The sequence below is a fragment of the Lineus longissimus genome, chromosome 7, assembly GCF_910592395.1.
Source record: "Lineus longissimus chromosome 7, tnLinLong1.2, whole genome shotgun sequence".
NCBI lineage: Eukaryota > Metazoa > Nemertea > Pilidiophora > Heteronemertea > Lineidae > Lineus > Lineus longissimus.
The window spans coordinates 18,272,222-18,295,795 of NC_088314.1; the positions used below are offsets into that span (position 1 = coordinate 18,272,222).

Genomic DNA, 23,574 nt, shown 5'->3' on the forward strand with positions numbered 1-23,574 from the left:
GTCCTAATGGAGAGGTTCTACTGTACTATATCAAAACGCCATGTATTAGCAAATTTGCATGAAAGATAACTGAACTATGGCAATGTTAAGAGAAATCACCTGACAGCGATTTTGTTGGAGAATCTACAGCATAAATGAAAAATTGTGTGTTAATTTCAATACTTGATGAAAACTTGCATCAAATAAACCAACACTCTAATGAGGAAAGAAACGGGACTGGTCATCATTTAATTCTCTTGGCCTTAAAGTAGCTCCACTGCACTCCTGTAGCCTCAATCAAACTCCCACTCCGGCAGGATCACTCGGGCAACCAGCTGACAGGATATGACTAAAGAGGCATTAATCCTGGGCTTTATCATTAATTTTGATTGCCGTGATCACTGTAGGCCACTGTCTCTAGGCCAAGCCCAGTTAACGTGGTTGTAAGCGCAGGCCTACCCAAGCTGCCAGTGTCAAGAACTATTGTTTCTTTACCAATTGCCTCAAGAGGAAGAAGTTGTAAAGATCACTTGAAGAGATGGGACGACCAGCTGTGTAAACTTCGCTTCCCATTCGGAAGAAACAGGAAAGTCGAAAAATCTGCTGGAGTTGTTTCAGTGATTATGTTACGTAATCCTTTGTTCTAACTTGGATGGGATAAGTTAATCAATTCCTTGATGCTTTGACTTCATTTTGTGTCGAGTATTTGAGCGGAGTAGTTCATTTGGATCTGCCGCATTTTGTCAGAAGTTAGTCCTGTCACTGTGATTTCAACTTGGGAGCAGTTTTTGGCGATTGAAGATTTCAAAAATGGAATTAAGAATCTTTTTAGGCTGTTCTGCGTGCGTGGTATTTCTTATATTGTCATTCATGACGGGATTTAATTGCGATTCCCCAATACCACTTGAGAAATACTGTAACAAGTCCGTCAGTAGTAAATTTTACACGACTTGTAAACCGTGTCCAGCGAACCAAAATACAAATTGTCCGTACGGAACGACGAAGTTGACGACAGGCGTCGGATTAAGTGGGTGTTCGTATCTGCTCATTTTGATGGGGCATAAGATGATGTTGAAGGGATGCCGCCATCAGTGCGTTCGTCATTCACAATTACGAGTTTGCTGTCCTGGATTCTGGGGATTTGCTTGTCAAGGTAAAACAATTTGTTCGGTTTAGAAGTACAGTAGAACCTCTCTATTAAGGGTCCTCCCTAGGCCCGACAACTGTCCTTGATAGAGAGGTTTCCTGATTAGCGAGGTCAAATTGAATGGAAACTACCACTGAGTGACCACAACTAGTGTCCTCAATAGAAGTTTTCCTTATGCAAGTATCAATTCGTGTCTTGTACCCCCCCTCCTCAAGGGTACGACACCTTATCACCCTATAACGACATCTTAAGGCTCAAGCATCACCCTTTTTTCACCAATGCTACTTTTTCTTTCGTCAAGACATCACCATCAACAATATATCAGTTATCACCGTCATATTAAGTAACCGAACTAATTTTACTGGGTAAAAGGCTGTATGTTCGACAAGACATCGACACATTAGCATCCTTATTCTTTCCAGCTTCGCCAAATTTTCACTAAAGGAAAAATAAATACTACTGAAGCATCGGCAAAGATTAGTGGTGATAGCGTAACTACCCTTGAGGAGGGGGGTACAAGAAACGAATTGATACTTGCATTAATAGAGAGGTGTTTGCTAAAGGAGGTTCCACTGAAGTTATGTTCTTACTTTTTCACCTGCGTTGGGCCTGGGGGGGGGGGGTAAACTGGGCCCTTTTCCGCAGAGAAAAAATTGTCAAATTGACCAGAAGAGCAAGAAGCCAAGGCATTGAAATCATGACTGTGCCTATGTTTTTCATTTAAAAAGTGATACTATGATGTGATTTACAACTTTGCGGAAATACGTCCGTTTTTAATTGTTGATCACAAATGTAAAGCTCAAATTTTCCATTTTTGATTAGATTTATTATAAAATCGCTGAATGTAAACCACCGCGACCGCGAAAATTTTCATGTTGTGACGTTATCAACGAAAACGGCATCGAAGCGAGCCGTCCGGGCGGGATTAAACCATCTATTTCTAGAAAATGTGCATTTCGATTCGAAAACCTTACCGATTTATGAGAAAGTGACGTAATCTTTGGTCAAAACCAGCTAAAACATTAGATGGTGAAATTTGACACGAGTTACCCTTTAAAAGAGGCCTTATCCCTTCGTTCAAAATTTGATAATTTGATAATTTGAAAATTGAACATGAATTTGAATTAGAAAAATTGTTTTGTTGAGACTATGCCAAATTTCGAAACATTTGTGTGCATTACAACTGCACTAAAGCAATGTTCATTTCTTTTACCTGTGCCACAAGAAAATACAGCAAACACTTGAATAACGCAGGCCTTTATAATAAGCACTACTAAATTAGTTTAACTGTATAAGGCCGGGTATCCATAGGGTATGCCCTTGTGTAGTGTGGCGTTATGGCGTAACAGCCTTGTGACCTGGCACTATGCCCTGTGTCTCCATTGGATATTCCTTTTTGGTCATGTAGGCCTTTGTAGTCCTCATTTCGCAGCGCTCGGTACGGACGGAGGTGCGAGAAGAAAGGTTAAGACGTTTATCCGCACGCTGTCATTATTTCAGAAGACAATTTCTTATGAATATTGAAAATGAAAATACAAGTAACTTGTATATTCACTTGCAACATCAAATTGACATGTACATGTATATAAAACTTGACTTTTAAACAAATTACAGGTTCGCGCTTGTTGTGATAATCATCAGTTTCGGGGTCCCAGAGTAGTTCCCGTTGATGAACCTCTTAAATTAATTTCGCCTCAGACATTGCTTCCGTGTTGTTCACTCGCAAAAGAATGGACATGTTCAATCCCAATATGGGCCTATATTCCCAATGCACAGTGCATATATGCCCGCAATGTGACACGGCATAACCTATGGGAACGATCAATAACACCAACGAAGGTTCATTGTCCGTGTGGCGCGCCAGGCGGTAAAAAGGGAATGTTGTGCAGGGCACGGAACAGCCTATGGATATGCAGCCTCAGGCATCTATCTATTATGTGACAAAAAAATCGAGGAGCAACCAGCAATTAAATAGGAGCGATATCCATTTAATTGGAGCTGATTATCTTGTTAAATCCCCCTAGTGTCAGAATTTGGTACCTTGTAGTGCCACATAGGTGCTGTGTTACAGATTATTTGTCGCATCTGAACTCGACAGGTTGATACGGACTTGTTGTTCATTTCCCTATTGTAGACCTTTTGTGAAATCTATTACAAACTGATTTGGTCACATTTCACAAAAGGTCTACAATAGGGAAATGAACAACAAGTCCGTATCAACCTGTCAAGTTCAGATGCGACAAGCGCCTAGTTTTGGTAGAGCGAGTCACATTTGTGACACATTCTTTGACTTTATCTATTCTTTCTATTATCTTGTTATCTTTTCAGAGTGTCCCGGCAGTGCTCAGTTCCCGTGTAGCGGGCGTGGCATTTGTAGTGATGGTAGCTATGGTAACGGAACTTGTTCTTGCGAGGTAAGCATACTTTTGTTCAAACTTATAATCCGATATTTTGGTAAAATTGAATTTGATCAGTGTTAAAGGGACAATATAGGCAGCAGCTAGGCAGGCAAGATAAAGTTACACAAAGTCGCCAATAGGGGTCTCTCACATCTCACAGTACGTCGAAATGATTTATGCTTGTACGAGGAATATATTTAGTGCTGAATCGGACATGACCCAGGGCCCTTACTCTGTGTATTAGTCACCTGAAGATGACCAAGTAAGCTCCTCTGCTCCTGCCTATAGTCCCCCTTTAAGGCGGACACTGTTGGTTAAAAATTTCAATTTTGTAATTGAATTTGATAATTGGCATTCACATCGTTTTGAATGAGTTCTCATCACTTTAGGATTTCAAGTTCTAGCCTAAATGGTAGTGTAAATTATGGTTAACCCTTAAATTCAGAATGAGAAATTACACAAACCTTCTAAAATGCTAGAAGACACAAACTTCTTTTCTGGACTGAAACGTGGTACAAGTTATCTTTGTAAAATTATCTTCATATACAGTGGAACCTCCCTTAGCGGACACCTCTCTATCAAGTACAACCTCTCTATTAAAGACACTAGTTTTGGTCCCAAATTGGTTGTTTCCATTCAATTTGACCTCTCTTATCAGGACACCTCTCTATCAAGGACAGCACTTGTCAGTCCCAAGGGTGTCCTTAATAGAGAGGTTCTACTGTGCAATCACAATGTAAGATAATGAGGCTAAAAATATCAACGGCATATGGTAAGTAAAGAAACAATAAGAAATTTGATCAAGGGTGCATTATGAAAATATTTTTTGTGCTATTTAGATGGAAAGGATAAGTGGTTTGGGTTATATAGGTCATACTTCTGGGTTTTGGTACAGATAAGATATAAGAACTTTTATTTGGGACATCCTGTAGTACTATAAAGGTTGCAGTTTATAATATAGATGTACAATGTAGACATTCTTAAAGGGGGACTATAGGCAGGAGCAGCGGGGCTAATTTGGCCATCTTCAGGTGACTAATATACACAGTAAGGGCCCTGGGTAATGTCAGATTCAGCACTAAATATATTCCTCGTACAAGTGTGAATCGTTTTGACGTACTGTGAGATGTGAGAGACCCCTATTGGCGACTTTGTGTAACTTTATCTTGCCTGCCTAGCTGCTGCCTTTAGTGTCCCTTTAAAGGGGAACACCATTTGTTTTCGTTGGTGGTCATTTTTATGAAAATGACACACGCTATATCGCTACTGCCACAGTGGCCAGAGAAAACATGAAGTTTTTGGCAGATTTGGGACGATTCAAACAACACACCCACTGTAGAATTCTCATATGACAACTTATACACTTAATTGATATGCAGCAATCGGGAAAATTGAAAAACGCACCTATTGTATACAGATAACATTGATTAACTCATGGAATTGCTTGATGTTAGAAATAGGAAATAAGTCTAAAACCGAACAACAAAGATATGTGTGAAAGAACAGTGTACATGTAGAACCTCTCTATTAAGGACACCCTCCGGACTGACAAATGCTGTCCTTAATAGAGAGGTACCCTGATTAGAGAGGTCAAATTGAATGGAAAGTACCAATTTGGGACCAAAACTGGTGTCCTTAATAGAGAAGTTGTCCTCAATAGAGAGGTGTCCGCTAAGGGAGGTTCCACTGTATCCCTTTAGAACCAGAGGCCTCCTCCATTCCTTCAAAAATTTGAAAATTGAGATCGAATTTGAACATTTCTAATTTGGTGAAAATGAACTTCGACAATGCTTTTATGTTTAAGGAATTGAACCCGAGGCGGAGGACCTTGGTTGAGTTACCAAGACACTCGAGGGTGGAGCTAAAATACAGTCCAAACCCGAGCCGACAGGCAAGGGTTTGGACGAAATTTTAGCTCCACCCGAGAGTGTCTTGGTAACTCAACCAAGGTCCGAAGCCGAGGGTTCAATTTCTATTCTAAAATACCTCAAACTTAAAAAGATAGGCCACGAAATAACTTGAATATGTGCGAATTTGGCAAATTCCATCCATCGCCTGCCCGGAGCGCCGGTAGCGCCGTTGTTTACATTATGTTACGGCAGCGCGTATAGGAAGTCCGGATCGGCTCGCTCAAGTGACGCTAAAATCCGCGCAAATGGGCTATTTGGAGCGTTTTTCTCAGCAAATATGTGTAGAGCTCATTAAAAAACTTAGGGTGGTTGATGCTTCCTTGGCTGATTTGTGTTTGAAGCAGTGTTTTGAGAGCCTCAAACTTCTGAAGTGAGCTGTGTGCATGGTTCCACATTTTAGTGCAACCCGAGGGAACTTTGGTAGAGCATCTTGGTTGCGTGTCCAAAACACTCCACTCTCAGAACGAGGCTTATGCATTTTCCATTTAAAAGTTGACTTTACGGTACCAAGGTATTTTAGAATCACAGATACGTACATACTTCACATACCAAGTTTCGCCTAATTTGCATGCATAATAACCCTCACTACAGCATTGTGTATTTCTGTTTTCTTGGACCACCATTAAATACGATAAACAGCTCACCCTTTAAATATGTTGTTCATTTCAGGGACGCTATGGAGGATTCGGGTGTGAAACATGCGCCAAACATTATCAATTTGGAGTAAACTGTACCGGAGGTATGTATGACGTCATCGAGTCCAAGACCGTTTTTAAAGGGAGACTATAGGCTTTAGCATGGTGGGCCAGATTAAGATACAAGGCATTGCCAATAGGTGTCTCTGATATCTTATTACATCAGAATTCTAATTTGACTTGTGGTGGTGGGAGGAATATTTTTATCCTGAAGTTAAATCAGGCCCAATTTACTACTTTAAGGCCTATGTTATTCGTTAAAAAATTTAAATTTGTAATTGAATTTGAAAATTTCCAATTGCTAAATATGAACCGAATATGAATCTCAACATTGCGGTTGTACCACCAGTAATTACCAGTAATCACCAACAGTGTACCCCTTTAAATACTATGGAGCTTATGTTGTGTCATTTTCTTTAGAATGTCGCTGTCTTCACGGAATCTGCAGTCGCGGACTTCAGGGAGATGGAACTTGTTTTTGTGATGCGGGATTCAAAGGACGGTACTGTGATGTGGGTGAGTAAAGTAGTTCCTTAAATGACAGCTATAAACTTGCATAACTATAGAATAGAATTTATTGTTGTAGATTGAATTATACTGGGTCAATCCGTCTCAAACCTTTACATGTATATCTGCAGTAAAACCTCTCTATTAAGGACACCCCTTGGACTGACAAATGCTATCCTTAATAGGGAGGTGTCCTGATTACTGAGGTCAGATTGTGTACAGCTTGGGATGAACTCCTTATGATGGAGACACTAGAGGCCAGTAAACCAAATTGGTGCCTAACTGTAGTGGCATACAAAATGCTCATCCCGCCTTTCAGGAGGAAAATGCCTTGGAGAGTAACATGGCCACGTGCAGAAGACCAGTTCAGAAATGATGTTTGCTGCTGGTAGAGTGGGTTTTCACAGCGCTATCTCTCTAATCATAAATTATGTTAATTTCAGAAATCCCGTCATGTGATTCCATCGCCTGTGACGAGCATGCCGAGTGTGTGGAAGAGAGTCCTGTCATCGGTGCAAAGTGTGTCTGCCATTTAGGTTACCAAGGCGACGGGAAAACTTGCGATGGTAGGTGTAACTGGAATGACTGTCCCCAGGAGAAAAAGTCCTATCCTGTTGTTTAGTTCCAGATAAAGGTGTATGGCTATAGAGACCATAGACTTTAGAATAAAAGCATTCGAAGAGTTTTGATCATCACTTTCTCCCATGATGAAATTATTTTCATAAATGATCGCTTTGTTACATTGAGATAAATCTTAATTTGTTAAAAATATTGTTTTTTAGCCATCGACCCTTGCACCAGTGATCCCTGTCACACAGATGCCATCTGTAACATGACGGCCCCAGGTAACCACTCCTGCAGCTGCAAGCTAGGATACGCTGGTGATGGGCTGATCTGTCAGGCTGTGGACCCATGTCAGACTGGCTACGGAGGCTGTGAGGTCCTCAGCTCAACTTGTGTCTATGACGGACCTGGCCAGGTAAGTTATTCTATCATATGCTGGTGACGGGCTGGTCTGTCGGGCTGTGGACCCATGTCAGACTGGCTACGGAGGCTGTGAGGTCCTCAGCTCAACTTGTGTCTATGATGGACCCGGCCAGGTAAGTGATTCTATCATGTGCTGGTGATGGGCTGATCTGTCAGGCTGTGGACCCGTGTCAGACTGGCTACGGAGGCTGTGAGGTCCTCAGCTCAACTTGTGTCTATGATGGACCCGGCCAGGTAAGTGATTCTATCATATGCTGGTGACGGGCTGATCTGTCAGGCTGTGGACCCGTGTCAGACTGGCTACGGAGGCTGTGAGGTCCTCAGCTCAACTTGTGTCTATGACGGACCTGGCCAGGTAAGTTATTCTATCATATGCTGGTGACGGGCTGGTCTGTCAGGCTGTGGACCGGTGTCAGACTGGCTATGGAGGCTGTGAGGTCCTAAGCTCAATTTGTGTCTATGCAACCCGGCCAGGTAAGTGATTCTATCATATGCTGGTGATGGACTGATCTGTCAGGCTGTGGACCCGTGTCCGACTGGCTACGGAGGCTGTGAGGTCCTCAGCTCAACTTGTGTCTATGACGGACCCGGCCAGGTAAGTGATTCTATCATATGCTGGTGATGGACTGATCTGTCAGGCTGTGGACCCGTGTCAGACTGGCTACGGAGGCTGTGAGGTCCTCAGCTCAACTTGTGTCTTTGATGGACCTGGCCAGGTAAGTGATTCTATCATATGCCGGTCTGTCAGGCTTTGCACCTGTGTCAGACTGGCTAAAGGAGCTTCAAAGTCCAGAGCTTGACTTACGTCTATGGTGACCTGGGCACTGTGGACCTGAGCGTGATTGGAGCTTTTCATTCTGGTCTCAAGAAAATGCCTGATTCACTGGGGAAGTTACGGCCCATTTTTATATGAAAATCCAACACATCTCATGCCCAAGTTGTCCTTTAAACTTTTTCAGAGTCACTGCCAGTGTAATGGAGGCTATGAGAACTATGTGGAACCGATGGGTTGCTCCTTGATCGATGTATGTCTACAGAACACCTCTCTCTGCCACGCTGGCGCAAACTGTACCACCACAGCTCCAGGAGTATTCGAGTAAGTTGTTTTTATTTGGGAAATTTAGGCCACAATTATTTTATTCCTTGGTTTACGAACTTTATTCCAAGAAAACCTCTGACAGGCGGTCGCAAAATCAAAATAATAGATTGTCAAACCGACCCGAACATTCCCAACTTGCAGGTCCGCCGTGTTTGTTATGAAATAATTGTGGCCTTACCACGGTGAATCAATTTTGATGTTGCAAGCATTCTGTGAACATGCCAAATAATGATAATTAAACATTTGTGTGAGACAACCAAAAATACATTCTTCAAAAGACCTTTAAATTTGTGCCGCATGAAATTTTACAAGATGCGTCTGGGAGCTGGGAGTTCAGTTCTTGAGACCGTCGTTGCAACAATTTGGACAAAATAATTTTGGCTTCCTTAGTGGGAATAAATTGATCATCATTTTGATTCCGCATCAAGCCACAGACGCGTTGATAATGATCTGATTTACGCAGAAAAAGCAACTGGAAGGCACTGGATACTGGAAAAAATAACTTCACAATTGTGTCACATGAAATTTAATGGGGAGCGTCTGAGGTAGCTAGTTCAATACTTCAGACTGTAGTCAAACGATTGATAAGCTTTACAATTAATTTGTCTCTCAGTTCTGAATCCTGTACAGTAGAACCTCTCTATCAAGGACACCATCGGGACTGACAAATGCTGTCCTTAATAGAGAGGTGTCCTGATTAGAGAGGTCAAATTGAATGGTAAGTACCAATTTGGGACCAAAACTAGTGTCCTTAATAGAGAGGTTGTCCTTTATAGAGAGGTGTCCGCTAAGGGAGGTTCCACTGTATTTTCATATGTGCCCCTTATTTTTGTTACTGACTCAATCAGGATATCGATCTTATGAGGCTAAAGTATTTGACCTTTAAACAGTCCAGCTCAAATGCCCTTGGTCATAGGCACTTCCTTTCTGCAGTCAACCGGGATATATATAATATAAATGTTGATGTTAACCCATTGTCTTGCACATTAAGAGGCATGCCGTTTGTAATTATTGGTGAGCCAAGAAAATAGAAATGCAGTTGTACACAATGCCGTAGCGTAGTTATCATGCATATGAATTTGCTGAAACGTGTTGGTTTTTAGCTCACCTCTGGGGAGCTTATACGATACCGTGGCGTCCGTCGTCGTCCTTTAGCGGAGCACGTTTCGTCACCTCTAGGGCGAGATAACTAGACATGTCAGAACCAATAAAACACTGCCAATGTAGACTTTGATGTTTTTACCCCAAATCTTGGTTCAGTACTCAGACTGATGTTGTCTTCCGTGTCATCAAGAAAATTTTCACAAAATGTTGATATTTTGAGAACATGTCCAAGTTGTCATTTCGTGATATTTGGAAGAATAAATGGTTAATTTGCATTGATATCAATATTTCACTTTAGCATCTATCACTAGTATCAGATTATGTGTCTATCATTACGTTCCAAAATTTTCAGCATCTTAGGGTCGCTTGTGTTTACCCTACAAATCCATCCAAAAATGACCCAAAATGATATACAATGTATTATTATAATTGATATCTAGACATGTCAGAACCAATAAAACACTGCCAATGTAGTTGCTGATGTCGTACAGATGCTACATGCAAAAATCAGCTCAAAATTCCAACCGCTTCATGGTTTTTCAAACATTTGGTAAATTTTTGCAAAATTCTGCCATCAAACTCAAAAAGGGGCCTTGGATCTAGGGCCCATATGATCATCCATGAGCATGAATGTATATAATTGAAAAGCCTGTAAGACCTGGGTACAAGGTATTTTTAAAGTGGTCTGCATCCGCAAACTGTGCGTGATATAACGCTGAAAATGCGGGATATTGATGATAGATACATAATCTGATAGATGTTAAAGCAAAATATTTATATCAATGCTGGTTTGGCAGTTATTCTTCAAAATATCAGGAAAACGATATTCCCTCTCAATTAACTAGACTTTGATGTTTTCACCCCAAATCTTGGTTCAGTACTCAGACTGACATTGTCTTCCGTGTCATAAAGAAAATTTTCAAATTTATTCCTCCTACACAGAATTTGAAAATTGCCAGATGATGTCAAAGACATTCAACAGAGCGATATTGCTTGTGACGTCTTGCGGAATAGTAGAATTCCACCACCAGACGTCACAAGCAATATGGCTCTGTTACATTTTCTGCTGACATCTACATTTACCTACGTAGGTATGATGTCATCATTCTGGTTACGATGTTACCCCGACCAGCTTGCACGAATGATAAATATAGATAAATATTGCTTTTTTTCGCCACATTTATTTCAGTACATTTATTTATCATATACTTAATACAATATTTAAAGTGTTTGTTCACCTTTGACCATGCTTTCCTTCCCGCTTAATTTCAATGTAACCTTTCCAAGGTGGACTCCAAACCCCGGAAACGTGGCCTTGTCAATTCTCCTACATTTCCCTTTCTCATTCACATTCACAATTAACGAGGCCGACTTGACTTTTCAGTTTCCTGATTTAGTGAGTAGGCCATGGCCTGTTTGGAGCAGTTAACACTTTTTCTGTGTCTGCTCATTTTGAGCATTTTGTTGACTATTTCTATTAGTCTCCATAAAATTTGATTTTCATTATCCCAGAAATACTAAAGACCCAACCAAGTAGACCTTTAAAGGGTAACTCGTGTCAAATTTCACCATATAATGTTTTAGCTGTTTTTGACAAATGACTACGTCACTTTCTCATAAATCGGTAAGGTTTTCGAATCGAAATGCACATTTTCTAGAAATTGATGGTTTAATCCCGCCCGGACGGCTCGCTTCGATGCTGTCTTCGTTGATGACGTCAGAACATGAACTTTTTCGCGGTCGCGGTGGTTTACATTCAGCGATTTTATAATAAATCTAATCAAAAATGGAAAATTTGAGCTTTACATTTGTGATCAACAATTAAAAACGGACGTATTTCCGCAATGTTCCGCACATCATAGTATCACTTTAACCACTTGACCTCACCACCACTTACTGAAAGGCTTTAAAGGCCTACACAGTAGTCAATTGAAAGTTTGAAATTGATAATTGAATTTGAAAATTGCCAATTGCCAATTGAGTAAATACACACTGATATAAATTTCAAGATTGCCATTGGGTAAACAGTTAAAATTAAATACTACTATACATACCAGGTTTCAGCAAAGTTGCGTACAAGATAACTTCACTACGGCATTGTGTATAACTGCATTTCTATTTTCCTGACCACGATTAACTTTGAGACAAACGGTTGACCCTTTAAATCTTATTTCCAGGTGTAAATGCAAGGAGGGCTACATTGGTGATGGATTCGTCTGCTATGGAAATCTACTTCAGGTGAGAAGTTGAAAATTCACCTCATTATTTTCAATACACTAATTATAGACCCTTCCTACCAGGATTGTTACTTGGATGCCTCATGCAAGGTGGAAGCATTCTTCTTCTTCTTCTTCTTCTGCATTCAGAATTTTTGAGATGCACGCTAGACAGGGAAACCATTTGTGACCCGTCTAGAAAACCAGGCGCATGTCGCTCTGAGCTTGGCAGGTTGAGATGGACTGGTTGTTCATTTCTCTTTTCTCTGCCTTTTGTGAAATATGAGCATATCAATTTCTTCCATTATCTCCTGGTGTCATTTAGGCTCATCTTCTGTGTGACATGCACCTGGTTTTGGTGTGACGGTTTCACATTTTCGGTACCAAGGTAGGCTCTCCTAGAGAGTTCTGCCCCAGAGCTTTGTGATCAGGGTGGTGTCCTTTGGCCAGTATTCCTCACTATTCTTCATTAGGGAGCAGGTACAGAGCCCCAGAGCTATGTGGTCAGGGTGGTGTCTTTTGGCCAGTATTCCTCTCTATTCTTCAGAAGGGAGCAGGTCTGAAGTACGTGATCTGGAGTCTGGTCTCCAACTCCACATTCACATTCAGCAGATTCTCGTAAGCCTAATCTGTGAACGTGTTTTCAGAGTCGGCAGTGCCCTGTTCGTAGAGAGTAGGAAAGCATTGTTCAATCTTGTAAACATTTATCGAGATCTAACCCATTTGTTGTCAATTTCTTTTTAGAGACTGATCGAGCTTAACGCGTTGGATCCGGAGTTGAGCGGGAAACTTGGCATATTCATACGCCTAATCCAGACCACGTTATTCGAAGCGTTGAGTCAGCATGGACCGTTTACGTTATTCGCCACGACTGACGGTGGATTCAGCGGCCTGAAGGTGGTCAGTAAAAAGTTAAATTTTGAATATTTCTCGATAGAACGGGTGAATTTTAATTATTTTGTACTACTTCCCCAGTAAGAATGTACAGGAACTACAGTGACAGACGTCTTGAATCGCGTTAGTGTTTATATATAGATGGTGTTTATATATAGATGGTGTTTATATATATATGGTGTTTATATATAGATGGTGTTTATATATATATGGTGTTTATATATAGATGGTGTTTATATATAGATGGTGTTTATATATAGATGGTGTTTATATATAGATGGTGTTTATCTATAGGTGGTGTTTATCTATAGATGGTGTTTATCTATAGATGGTATTTATATATAAATGGTGTTTATCTATAGATGGTGTTTATATATAGATGGTGTTTATATATAGATGGTGTTAATATAGATGTTGTTTATATATATGTGACCCATCACAGCAAAACCAGGCGCATGTCGCTCTGAGCTTGACAGGTTGAGACGGACTGTCTGTTCATTTCTCTTTTGTTTGCCTTTTGTGAAATATGAGCACATCAATTTCTTCCATTATCTCCTGGTGTCATTTAGGCTCATCTTCTGTGCGACAAGCGCCTGGTTTTGCTGTGACGGGTCACATATATGGTGTTTATATATAGATGGTGTTTATATATAGATGGTGTTTATATATAGATGACCTGAAAATCTAAGAAACACAAGTAGCGCCATCTGTGAATCGTGGCTTGAACAAACATCTTTGGGAAGTTTGTGTCCATTTCTTGAACTGATGGAATACACCCTGGGGAGAAGCTGAACTGGGGTCAGCATAATCATACACAAAAATAAATCTCACCGAAAAGTTTGAAGTTTCGTAATTTTTTTTAGCTTGATGAGATGAAGAATGACCAGGATCGTGCGAAACAAGTCTTGAAACAGCACCTCGTGATTGGCGACTTCAGACTTGAAGAGCTGTCGAACGTCTCACACTTCTATACTCTCCTTGGCGTGCCCGCAGAGATAAAATACAAGGACAGGGTAATTATTGACATTGGGGGATGGTCTTTCTAGACCCAGGACAGGTAACCGTATTCCCTCCTCCTGAATCAGTCCTGATCAATAAATGGGGAATGGTCTTTTTTGAGATGCCGGGACAGATACCCCCTATTCCCCCCCCCTTCTAAATCAGTGCTCAACAGTAGTGGGGAATAGCCTTTTGAGGTGCCGGGACAGATACCCCTATCCCCCTCCTAAATCAGTGCTCAATAATGGGGGAATGGTCTTTTTGAGGAGCCGTTTTAATATTTGATGACATTTTTTCCTCCTCTCCGCAGGAAATTGACATCTTCAAATACCGCCTACAGGGGGCGCCAGCAAAAGGAACCGTGCTGCGAGCAAACATCCTGGCGTCGAACGGGCTGATCCACGTGACCGATCGGGTGATAGGGAGGTTACCAGAAATAAAGGGCGATCGACAGGTAAGAGAGGGTGACGTCTGTTAAATTGTGCAGGGCGTCTGTTGGCAGCCATTTTGAAAATCAGGAAATGAAAGTGTACACAACTAACCATGATATCTTCTTCTGCCTTTGGTTCTGCCCGAAGTTGACCACATCTGCGTGGCATTTGATTCCTTCAAACGGGCTGGTCACAAAACCAGCGTCCTCTTTAGGGAGGGTGTCCTTAATAGAGTGGTGTCAGCTTAGAGAGGTTACACTGTACCTCGTACGCGTCGTGAAGAGCCAGGAATTTTAGTTCCTTGAAAGTACGTCGATTCATCCAGAAATACAGTCCTGGGTTCTCCCCGGGCCCTATTGCCTGGTAGCCAGCAGTGTTAACCACCAGGCTTTAAGGAGTAAATCTATATCATGTTTTCAGGCGAGTATCTTTCAACAGATGAAGACTGACGGCCGTTACAACAGATTCGAACAACTCCTCCTGGTGAGTCCATTAAATACAAAAAGCGTGAACAAATTATAGCTTTGATTTCAAAACAGAAAGGGACAATTCTGCCTCTATGCAAGTATCAATGTGTGTCTTATACCCTCCCCCCTCAAGGGAAAGACAACCTTTAAATTTCGATATCATTTCTTAACATGTTAATGACGGCACCATGTAGATCTACTTGGCCCAAATCCCTCTTCCAGCCGGTGTTTTGTACCAACACATGGGGTAACTAAACACCCTAGAAAGAATTGTAATGAGAAACATCTGCAGCCAGTGGTTCAAAGTTACCCCATTGGTCAAAGTCACCCCATGTGATGATACTCGTTATCATGACATGAACACTACATTCAGGGAGAGGTTGCAACAAAAACAATTTCTTCACTAAAACCCATTATGAAGCAATTTTGACCCCAGGAATGTTTTGTGGGGTTGGGGGTGCTGAAATGAGGGTAATTTTGGTAATATCTTTACCAAAGTTTCTTTTCATTACTGCCACCTATATTGTAAATGGGAACTCAGATTGAAAGAATCTTATTATCTTGCAGTCGGCAGGTTTAGAAGACGAACTCTCCAGCGGTGGTCCTTACGTCGTGTTGGCGCCTAATAACGGCGCATGGGACGCACTACCAGAGGGCACTGTGGACCACCTGCTGTCGGAGGAGGGTCAAGGGATGCTGATCAGTATCTTACTCAACCACATCGTACGAGATACGACCGTAAGTTATAATCGTCAGCGTTTTACAATAGCTTAAAGGGTTAAAGGTCTACCCTGTTCCATCCTTTAGAGACTTGTCCAGAGACCCTTGGAAACTTAAATCAAATGATTTCCCCTCGAAATTTATGGATGCCGTTTCCCAAGATGGTGTCATTTGGTGACGACACAGGATGATTTTGGTGCCAAATATATACAGTAGAACCTCGCTATTAAGGACACCCACACGACTGACAACTGCTGTCTTCAATAAAGGGATGTCCTGATTTGAGAGGTAGAAAATTGAATGGAAACAACCCATTTGAGGCCAAAACTGGTGTAGTTAATATAGAGGTTGTACTTGATAGAGAGGTGTCCGCTATTGAGGGAAGTATCAAATTGATGCTAGTGCAAAAATTGGTCCTCAAAATGTGCCAGAAGTGAAACAGTTGGATTTTAAAGTGGTCTTGGTGTTCTACCCCTAGAACAGTTTGTGTTTTAGGAGCAGGAAAAAGTGTTTTTTGGCAATTTCTCCTGACAATTTCTCCTGACATTTTTTTCTCCTGACAATTGGAAGAAGACTAATAATATGTGAATGCCACCGAAACAGTTTTGAGAGCCGTCAGCATGCCCACAGAATGTGCCCCCTGGTGGATTCGTTTTTGCCACTGCGACATTACGATTTGTAATACTAATCGCATTAATCTCTTTTCTATTTTTAGATATTGTCGGAAGACCTTGTGAACATTCAGCGTTTCAAGACCTATGGCAACAACTTCGTCAATGTCACTATCACGGAATTGGTAAGTGGTCGTGGTTGTACTGTAAAGGTCCTTTGGTTCTCCTTTAATTGTTCTAAAAATGCCCTTCAAGGGTCTTGTTTATACTACAATAGAACCTCTATATTCAGGACACCCTTGGGATGGACAAGTGCTGTCCCTAATAGAGAGGTGTCCTGATTAGGGAGGCTGTCAACTGGAGACAACCATTTTGAACCTAAAGTACTGGTCTTAATACAGAGGGTGGCCGGCTAACTGAGGTGTCCACTAAGGGAGGTTTGACAGTTGATCCTTGGTAGAAATGATATTTTACCCATAGAAATAGAAAGGAATGATTTAAAACTCTCAAGTCTGAGGTGGTGGAAGTGACTGAGGGGTGGAAATATGCGTGGCCATTTTTTTCGAAGCACCCTGTATGAACCAGGCAATTTCTTCCTTTTTAGGGACAGATTCGCTTCGACAACAAAGCCAACATTACGCAGAGCGACATTCCCGCCAACAATGGCTACTATCACCACATCGATGGCATCCTCATCCCTGCGTCGATCGGAACGATACTGCCTCACCGGTGCGACGAGAAGCAGTATCAGTTGGTCAGGGTAAGCAAAATGGCGTCAACATAGCGGACCCTCATAGCCTAGCGGTACTGCTGGCTACAATGCTATAAGGGCCCAGTTTCGCTCCAAGTGAGAAAAGCCAGGATTGTGTTTCTTGATGAACTGGCGTGGCTTTCAAGGAACTAAGAAATTCCTGGCTCTTCACAACGTACAGTAGAACCTCTCTACTAAGGACGTCCTCTGGACTGACAAGTGCTGTCCTTAATAGAGAGGTGTCCTGATAAGAGAGGTCAAATTGAATGGAAACGACCAATTTGCGACCAAAACTGGTGTCCTTAATATAGAGGTTGTCCTTAATAGAGAGGTGTCCACTAAGGAAGGTTCCACTGTATAAAAATCCGAGAGTCTGTCGGATGAGAGGACTAGCTGTGGTCCATACCCGAGTGTCTATGCCAGTCAAGTAAAAGATCCCACATTGGTGGACAGTATTAGGCCCTTTGCCAGACACGCCGGTGCCACCTAGGGTCGGCCCAACAAACCATCTTTACAATAGATCTTCACCTAAGGTCGGCCCAACAAACCATCTTTACAATAGATCTTCACCTAGGGTCGGCCCAACAAACCATCTTTACAATAGATCTTCACGGAAGAAGACGCCAGGCAATGGCTCGAGAGGCATTATCTGGCGTCATTGATCGAAAAACCTATTGTAAAGGTAGTTTGTAGGCCGGGCCTAGGTGGTGCCGGTGTATCTGGCAAAGGGCCTATTCTATTCTATAACGGCCTCTTATTAATTTTGCTATTTTTCTTCAGGGCGGATGTGGTCCATGTCACAGAGTCAATCCGTGTACGGCGCCTGATGATATCCCATTGGTAAGTCAGATCATCCTCTCACCTTAAAGGCCTACGCTGTAAAAATATGAAATCTGTAAGTTAATTTGATACCCGTAATTGTCAGTTTACCTTTAACATGAAAGAGGAAATATATTTGTCAGTCTGAAACATCACTCTCCTTTGACCATAGGCCCAAGTGAATCTTGTGTGATTCTAGGCCTCTATTCTTAAAATTGTTTTTATTTGTTTTTAAGAAAGATTGTGTTCAATATTTTGCTTTGGTATTTCAGAACAAGACAACAGCTGGATGTCGCTACTGGGTGAACCTAAGGTTTCGCTATGTCGCTTTCAGGGGCTGTGCTAGGTTGTGCAACCGGACCATCACTGTAAGTCGATTTCATGGATGATTATGCTGCACCTAGCGTAACATGATCAATCCATTGGGGGAACCCTCAATTACATTCGTTGAGCAGTTTTTGATAGCCCCCCCCCCCCATAGAGAATAAAATTCAATGAAAGTTAGAGGAGTGATTGAAATTCTAGTTCTTCATAGGACTGGTATGCTGGTTTTATGAAAGATTGCCTCTTTTATTGCCCGGTGGAAAAGTTTTTTTGATGAATTGTAGAACAGCATTCCGCGAAGATGACGTCACTGCAGCTGCTGCCCTCTATTTCCCCATTGCTGAATTACAGGCAATGTCGGACAAACATGCGGTTTCGTAATGGATTCAGGCTTTCTAACTAGGGCAGTTAGATTCAATCTGGCACATGTCCGAGTGTTGGAAATACTACATAATTGTTCTGAATATTTCTCTCTCTGACTCTATGGTATCATTCATGCTAAAAACAATGCAGGGTCAAAGATAATTTACTTTGGAATAAGCTCAAATGCGAGGAAATAAGTGGCGATGTCCGACTGTCACATGACTAAAACGTCATCAATATCTTATGCAAATGACCTTGTGAGCTATAAATAGTAACTTTGCGGAATGCTATTGCAGAATGTTGCCAGTACAATTGCCTCCTGGCTGTTGAGGAAGGTTGCCTCCTGCCTGGTGAAAAGGGTTTTTTGATGAATTGTAGAATGTAGAATTGTATTCGTTGCCAGTACCATTGCCTCCTGGCTGTTGAGGAAGGATGCCTCCTGCCTGGTGAAAAGTGTTTTTTGATGAATTGCAGAATGTAGAATTGTATTCGTTGCCAGTACCATTGCCTCCTGGCTGTGGAGGAAGGTTGCCTCCTGCCTGGTGAAAAGGTTTTTTTGATGAATTGCAGAATGTAGAATTGTATTCGTTGCCAGTACCATTGCCTCCTGGCTGTTGAGGAAGGATGCCTCCTGCCTGGTGAAAAGGGTTTTTTGATGAATTGTAGAATGTAGAATTGTATTCGTTGCCAGTACCATTGCCTCCTGGCTGTTGAGGAAGGTTGCCTCCTGCCTGGTGAAAAGGGTTTTTTGATGAATTGTAGAATGTAGAATTGTATTCGTTGCCAGTACCATTGCCTCCTGGCTGTGGAGGAAGGCTGCCTCCTGCCTGGTGAAAAGGGTTTTTTGATGAATTGTAGAATGTAGAATTGTATTCGTTGCCAGTACCATTGCCTCCTGGCTGTGGAGGAAGGATGCCTCCTGCCTGGTGAAAAGGGTTTTTTGATGAATTGTAGAATTGCAGAATTGTATTTGTTCCATTGCCTCCTGGCTGTTAAGGAAGGTTGCCTCCTGCCTGGTGAAAAGTTTTTTTTGATGAATTGTAGAATTGTAGAATTGTATTCGTTGCCAGTACAATTGCCTCCTGGCTGTTGAGGAAGGTTGCCTCCTGCCTGGTGAAAAGGTTTTTTTGATGAATTGTAGAGTGTAGAATTGTATTCGTTGCCAGAATCATTGCCTCCTGGCTGTTGATGGAAGGTTGCCTCCTGCCTGGTGAAAAGGGTTTTTTGATGAATTGTAGAATGTAGAATTGTATTCGTTGCCAGTACCATTGCCTCCTGGCTGTTGAGGAAGGTTGCCTCCTGGCTGTTGAGGAAGGTTGCCTCCTGGCTTGTGAAAAGGTTTTTTTGATGAATTGTAGAATGTAGAATTGTATTCGTTGCCAGTACCATTGCCTCCTGGCTGTTGAGGAAGGTTGCCTCCTGCCTGGTGAAAAGGTTTTTTTGATGAATTGTAGAATTGTAGAATTGTATTCGTTGCCAGTACCATTGCCTCCTGGCTGTGGAGGAAGGTTGCCTCCTGGCTGTTGAGGAAGGTTGCCTCCTGCCTGGTGAAAAGGTTTTTTTGATGAATTGTAGAATTGTAGAATTGTATTCGTTGCCAGTACCATTGCCTCCTGGCTGTTGAGGAAGGTTGCCTCCTGCCTGGTGAAAAGGTTTTTTTGATGAATTGTAGAATTGTAGAATTGTATTCGTTGCCAGTACCATTGCCTCCTGGCTGTTGAGGAAGGTTTTTTTAAGAATTATAGCATTGTATCTATTGCTAATTTCATTGTTGTTAAACTTCTGGCATTTTCTTTGCAGACCAAGAAATGTTGCTCTGGATTTTATTCAAATGAGTGCTTGCCTTGCCCAGGAGGATTCATCAACGCATGTAATAATCATGGCACGGTACGTACAATATCGTGTATTCTTTGAGGTGGTATGATCTGCGTCCGGTCATTTCACAACTAAACGGACCATGACCTTTTTCAGCCCACTGCGGCCTTTGAGAGTAATACCAGATGAGGTATGATCCACTGTAATTAGTCTTAAGTACACAAAGATGTTCTTGTAATTCAGTCACGTTGGGTGGTATCGTGACCTCATGTCATAATATGGCGATCATTTGGGTAACATTTTCTAGAACCCGTTCCCTTGAAGATATTTGTGACGATTGTTTATTTTTTCCAGTGCGATGATGGTTACCTTGGTAACGGCACGTGTAAATGTGAGCCTGGTTTCTATGGAAGGAATTGTGAACACTGTACAGATCCAACCAAGTTCGGCCCAGATTGTAAACAAAGTGAGTACATGTTTTTTTACTTCAGTTCCGTTCCATCCTTATCTCTGCTATCTTCTTCTAAGCTGTTGCGGAGCCGACTTCTGGTCCTCCACAATGAGTAATTGTGCATTAATCTGGACGAAAACAGGAAGAACTCTATAAGTTTTATTGACCTCAAAACACAACTTCCAGGCTCGCCGTGCGGCCAGCCGAAGACACAACACGCAACATCCCCCCTTCTTAAGATAATAAGAATAATCTCGAACGCGATTACACAAACACTCGACAGGTACAACTTATTAGCAACCAAAACCAACTTGTGTTAACTATAAACTTAAAACGCTACCAAAATACAACTTTGATGAATCCTCTAAAACTAACGGGCTAATTACACTTATATGCTGTAAACTGCAAATATAACTATGAAAACTTTTGACGCACTTGCCTCCAAGCTCACAAACACAGTGACACAACAATAATAGAGACAATGTCAACTCCAGACTGTTCATAAAGACAGGTATGTTTTGGAGTCAGATTCAAACATCATAATCCTGAACATGGTCTATTTTCTCACATAGTCTTTCAAATATTTTGGCGCAACATGGATTCTAGTGCTTGTGCGTCTTGGAGGAGTAGGCACAGTGTCCGTCGGCTTCGGACCAGACAATTGGCCATGATTATAGTCTAGAGAAGAGTTTTCAACAACCGGCGGAGTGGCATTTTGTGGAGCATGATTGACACTTTGATTTTGAGGCAAATTATCAGGAGTGCTCTCTGGCAAATCCAACACCTGTTGTGGAGCATTAGGAAAAAGAACATTTGGATTGTGAAGACCACTTGGTCGTAATGGCAATTTTACCGCAGTAGGCCGCATTTGTACCCTATTTCTCCGATATTTACCACCGGTTCTCCCCTCAACTTCATAAGTGCGATTCCCAAGTACGCCCACTATTGTACCCAGAATCCAACGCTCTCTTTCCCTGTACTCAAAATACACGACTTGCCCAACTGGGAGCCTACGTAATTCACATGCTTTTTTATCATGAGACTGTCTCATTCGCTCCTTCCGTCTTTCCCTCCTCGGATTTAGAGAAACTGAATCTCCACCACTAGGCTTTTGCTGAATATACGGAATCACTGAACGAGTAGAATGCCCAAATAACATCTCCGCAGGACTACGACCGGTGTCTTCCCTAGGAGTATTGCGCAACTCGAGTAATGCCAAATTTGGGTCAGTCCCACTTTTGCGAGTTTTGATCAACAGGTGTTTGGCGACTTTAACGGCCGCCTCCGCCTTGCCATTAGCACTATGGTGCCCCGGTGAACTTTCCACATGAGTGATTCCCCAGTTCTTGGTAAACTCTCGAAAATCACCGGACGTAAGTTGAGATCCCGGATCAGTTATGAGAATCCTCGGAATGCCGTAGCGCGAGAAATGTTTCTTTAGTATCGCAATCACACGACCACTAGTCATAGACGGCAAAGGATCAACTTCCAAAAAGTTGGAGTAACAGTCAATGGTGACCAGATATCGCTGTCCTTCGATTTCAAAGATGTCACTGGCCACTTTATCCCAGGGGCCTCGTCCATCATCTTGAGGTAACAACGGTTCCTTGGGGTTTCTGGCCCTCAGCGCCTGACACGGCTCACATGAGGCCACCAACTGTTTTATGTCCTGAGCGAGACCAGGCCAGAATACGAGACGACGAGCACGCCTTACCATGCTATTATAGCCAAGATGTGCTGAATGCAAACGCTGTTTGATATCCTGCCTGAGTGAACTAGGAATGAGAATAGCCTCGCCTTTTAAGATGATCCCGTTGTCACAACTAAGAGTGTCTCTGAAGTCAAAGTATACCCTCACGTCTGAAGGTACCAAGTGTTTATACTCTGGCCACCCCTTCAGAATCAGGGATTCAAGGGTTTTTAGAGCATTGTCATTGTCTGTAGCTTTGCGAACTTCCTCAAGTCTGGCATCAGACATGGTATAGGCAGATTTCACGTTTAATATGCGGGTTGTGGTATCTGGCACATCCAGATATGCTCGGCTCAGCGTGTCTGCAATTATCAACTCGGAACCTTTCAGAAAACGAAAATCAACGTCATATCGATGAATTCGCATCATCAGCGCTTGCAGACGCTTTGGGGCTTGGCTGAGTGGCTTGCGAAGAATCGAATAGAGAGGTTTGTGATCATTTTCTACGACCACCTTGGTCCCATAAGTATATTGATCGAATCTTTCCAGACCATACACCACGGCAAGCAGCTCCTTTTCGATTTGCGCCCAGTTTCGCTCTGCCGAGGACAGCGAGCGTGACGCATACTCCACAGGTCGGCCATCCTGTAGGAGTACCGCACCAACACCATCCTTGCTACTATCAACCTGTAGCATGACATCCTTGTTGGTATCGAAATAGGCTAAAACTGGAGTCTCTGACAGTTTCTTCTTTACAGTGTCCATAGCCTTGTCACAATCACCCGACCAGTTCCACGCGGTCTCTTTGCGGGTGAGGGCGCGTATAGGTTCAAGATCAGCGGATAAGTTAGGTAAAAATCGTGCCATGTACTGAACCATGCCACAGAAACGTTTTACACCTGGAAGATCAGTGGGGTTAGGCATCCTCATGATTGCCTCCACTTTTGAGTCATCTGCTTTAACACCCTCCTCTGTAAAAAGGTGTCCATGAAATCTAATTTCTGGTTTGCCTACTTCCTTTTTATCATTATTCAAGATGATGTGACGCTCATCACATCTCTGATACAACTTTTCAAGCTTAGAGTCATTGTCCTCGAGTGCAGCACTCTTCGTTTTGCCACACCCAGCAGCTATGATATCATCCGCAATCGTAAAAACACCGTCAAGTCCGCTGAGAGCTTCTGTAAGTTTGCGCT

General features: G+C 42.2%; 1 protein-coding gene across 1 annotated transcript in view; it reads left to right on the forward strand.

Annotated features, from left to right (window-relative positions):
- Nucleotides 1-440: 440 nt before the first annotated feature.
- The window catches only part of LOC135490581 (stabilin-2-like), a 66,718-nt gene continuing 43,584 nt past the window's right edge, over nt 441-23,574 (forward strand). Inside the window, exons 1-19 of the mRNA XM_064775778.1 lie at nt 441-1,132; nt 3,455-3,540; nt 6,105-6,174; nt 6,551-6,646; nt 7,081-7,203; nt 7,420-7,616; nt 8,584-8,720; nt 12,005-12,065; nt 12,788-12,943; nt 13,801-13,950; nt 14,247-14,390; nt 14,788-14,850; nt 15,402-15,572; nt 16,270-16,350; nt 16,770-16,925; nt 17,697-17,756; nt 18,008-18,103; nt 20,223-20,309; nt 20,592-20,703. Of these exons, the coding sequence (XP_064631848.1) occupies nt 790-1,132; nt 3,455-3,540; nt 6,105-6,174; nt 6,551-6,646; nt 7,081-7,203; nt 7,420-7,616; nt 8,584-8,720; nt 12,005-12,065; nt 12,788-12,943; nt 13,801-13,950; nt 14,247-14,390; nt 14,788-14,850; nt 15,402-15,572; nt 16,270-16,350; nt 16,770-16,925; nt 17,697-17,756; nt 18,008-18,103; nt 20,223-20,309; nt 20,592-20,703 (2,389 nt within the window). The 5' untranslated portion in view covers nt 441-789. The remainder of the gene's footprint in view (nt 1,133-3,454; nt 3,541-6,104; nt 6,175-6,550; nt 6,647-7,080; nt 7,204-7,419; nt 7,617-8,583; nt 8,721-12,004; nt 12,066-12,787; nt 12,944-13,800; nt 13,951-14,246; nt 14,391-14,787; nt 14,851-15,401; nt 15,573-16,269; nt 16,351-16,769; nt 16,926-17,696; nt 17,757-18,007; nt 18,104-20,222; nt 20,310-20,591; nt 20,704-23,574) is intronic.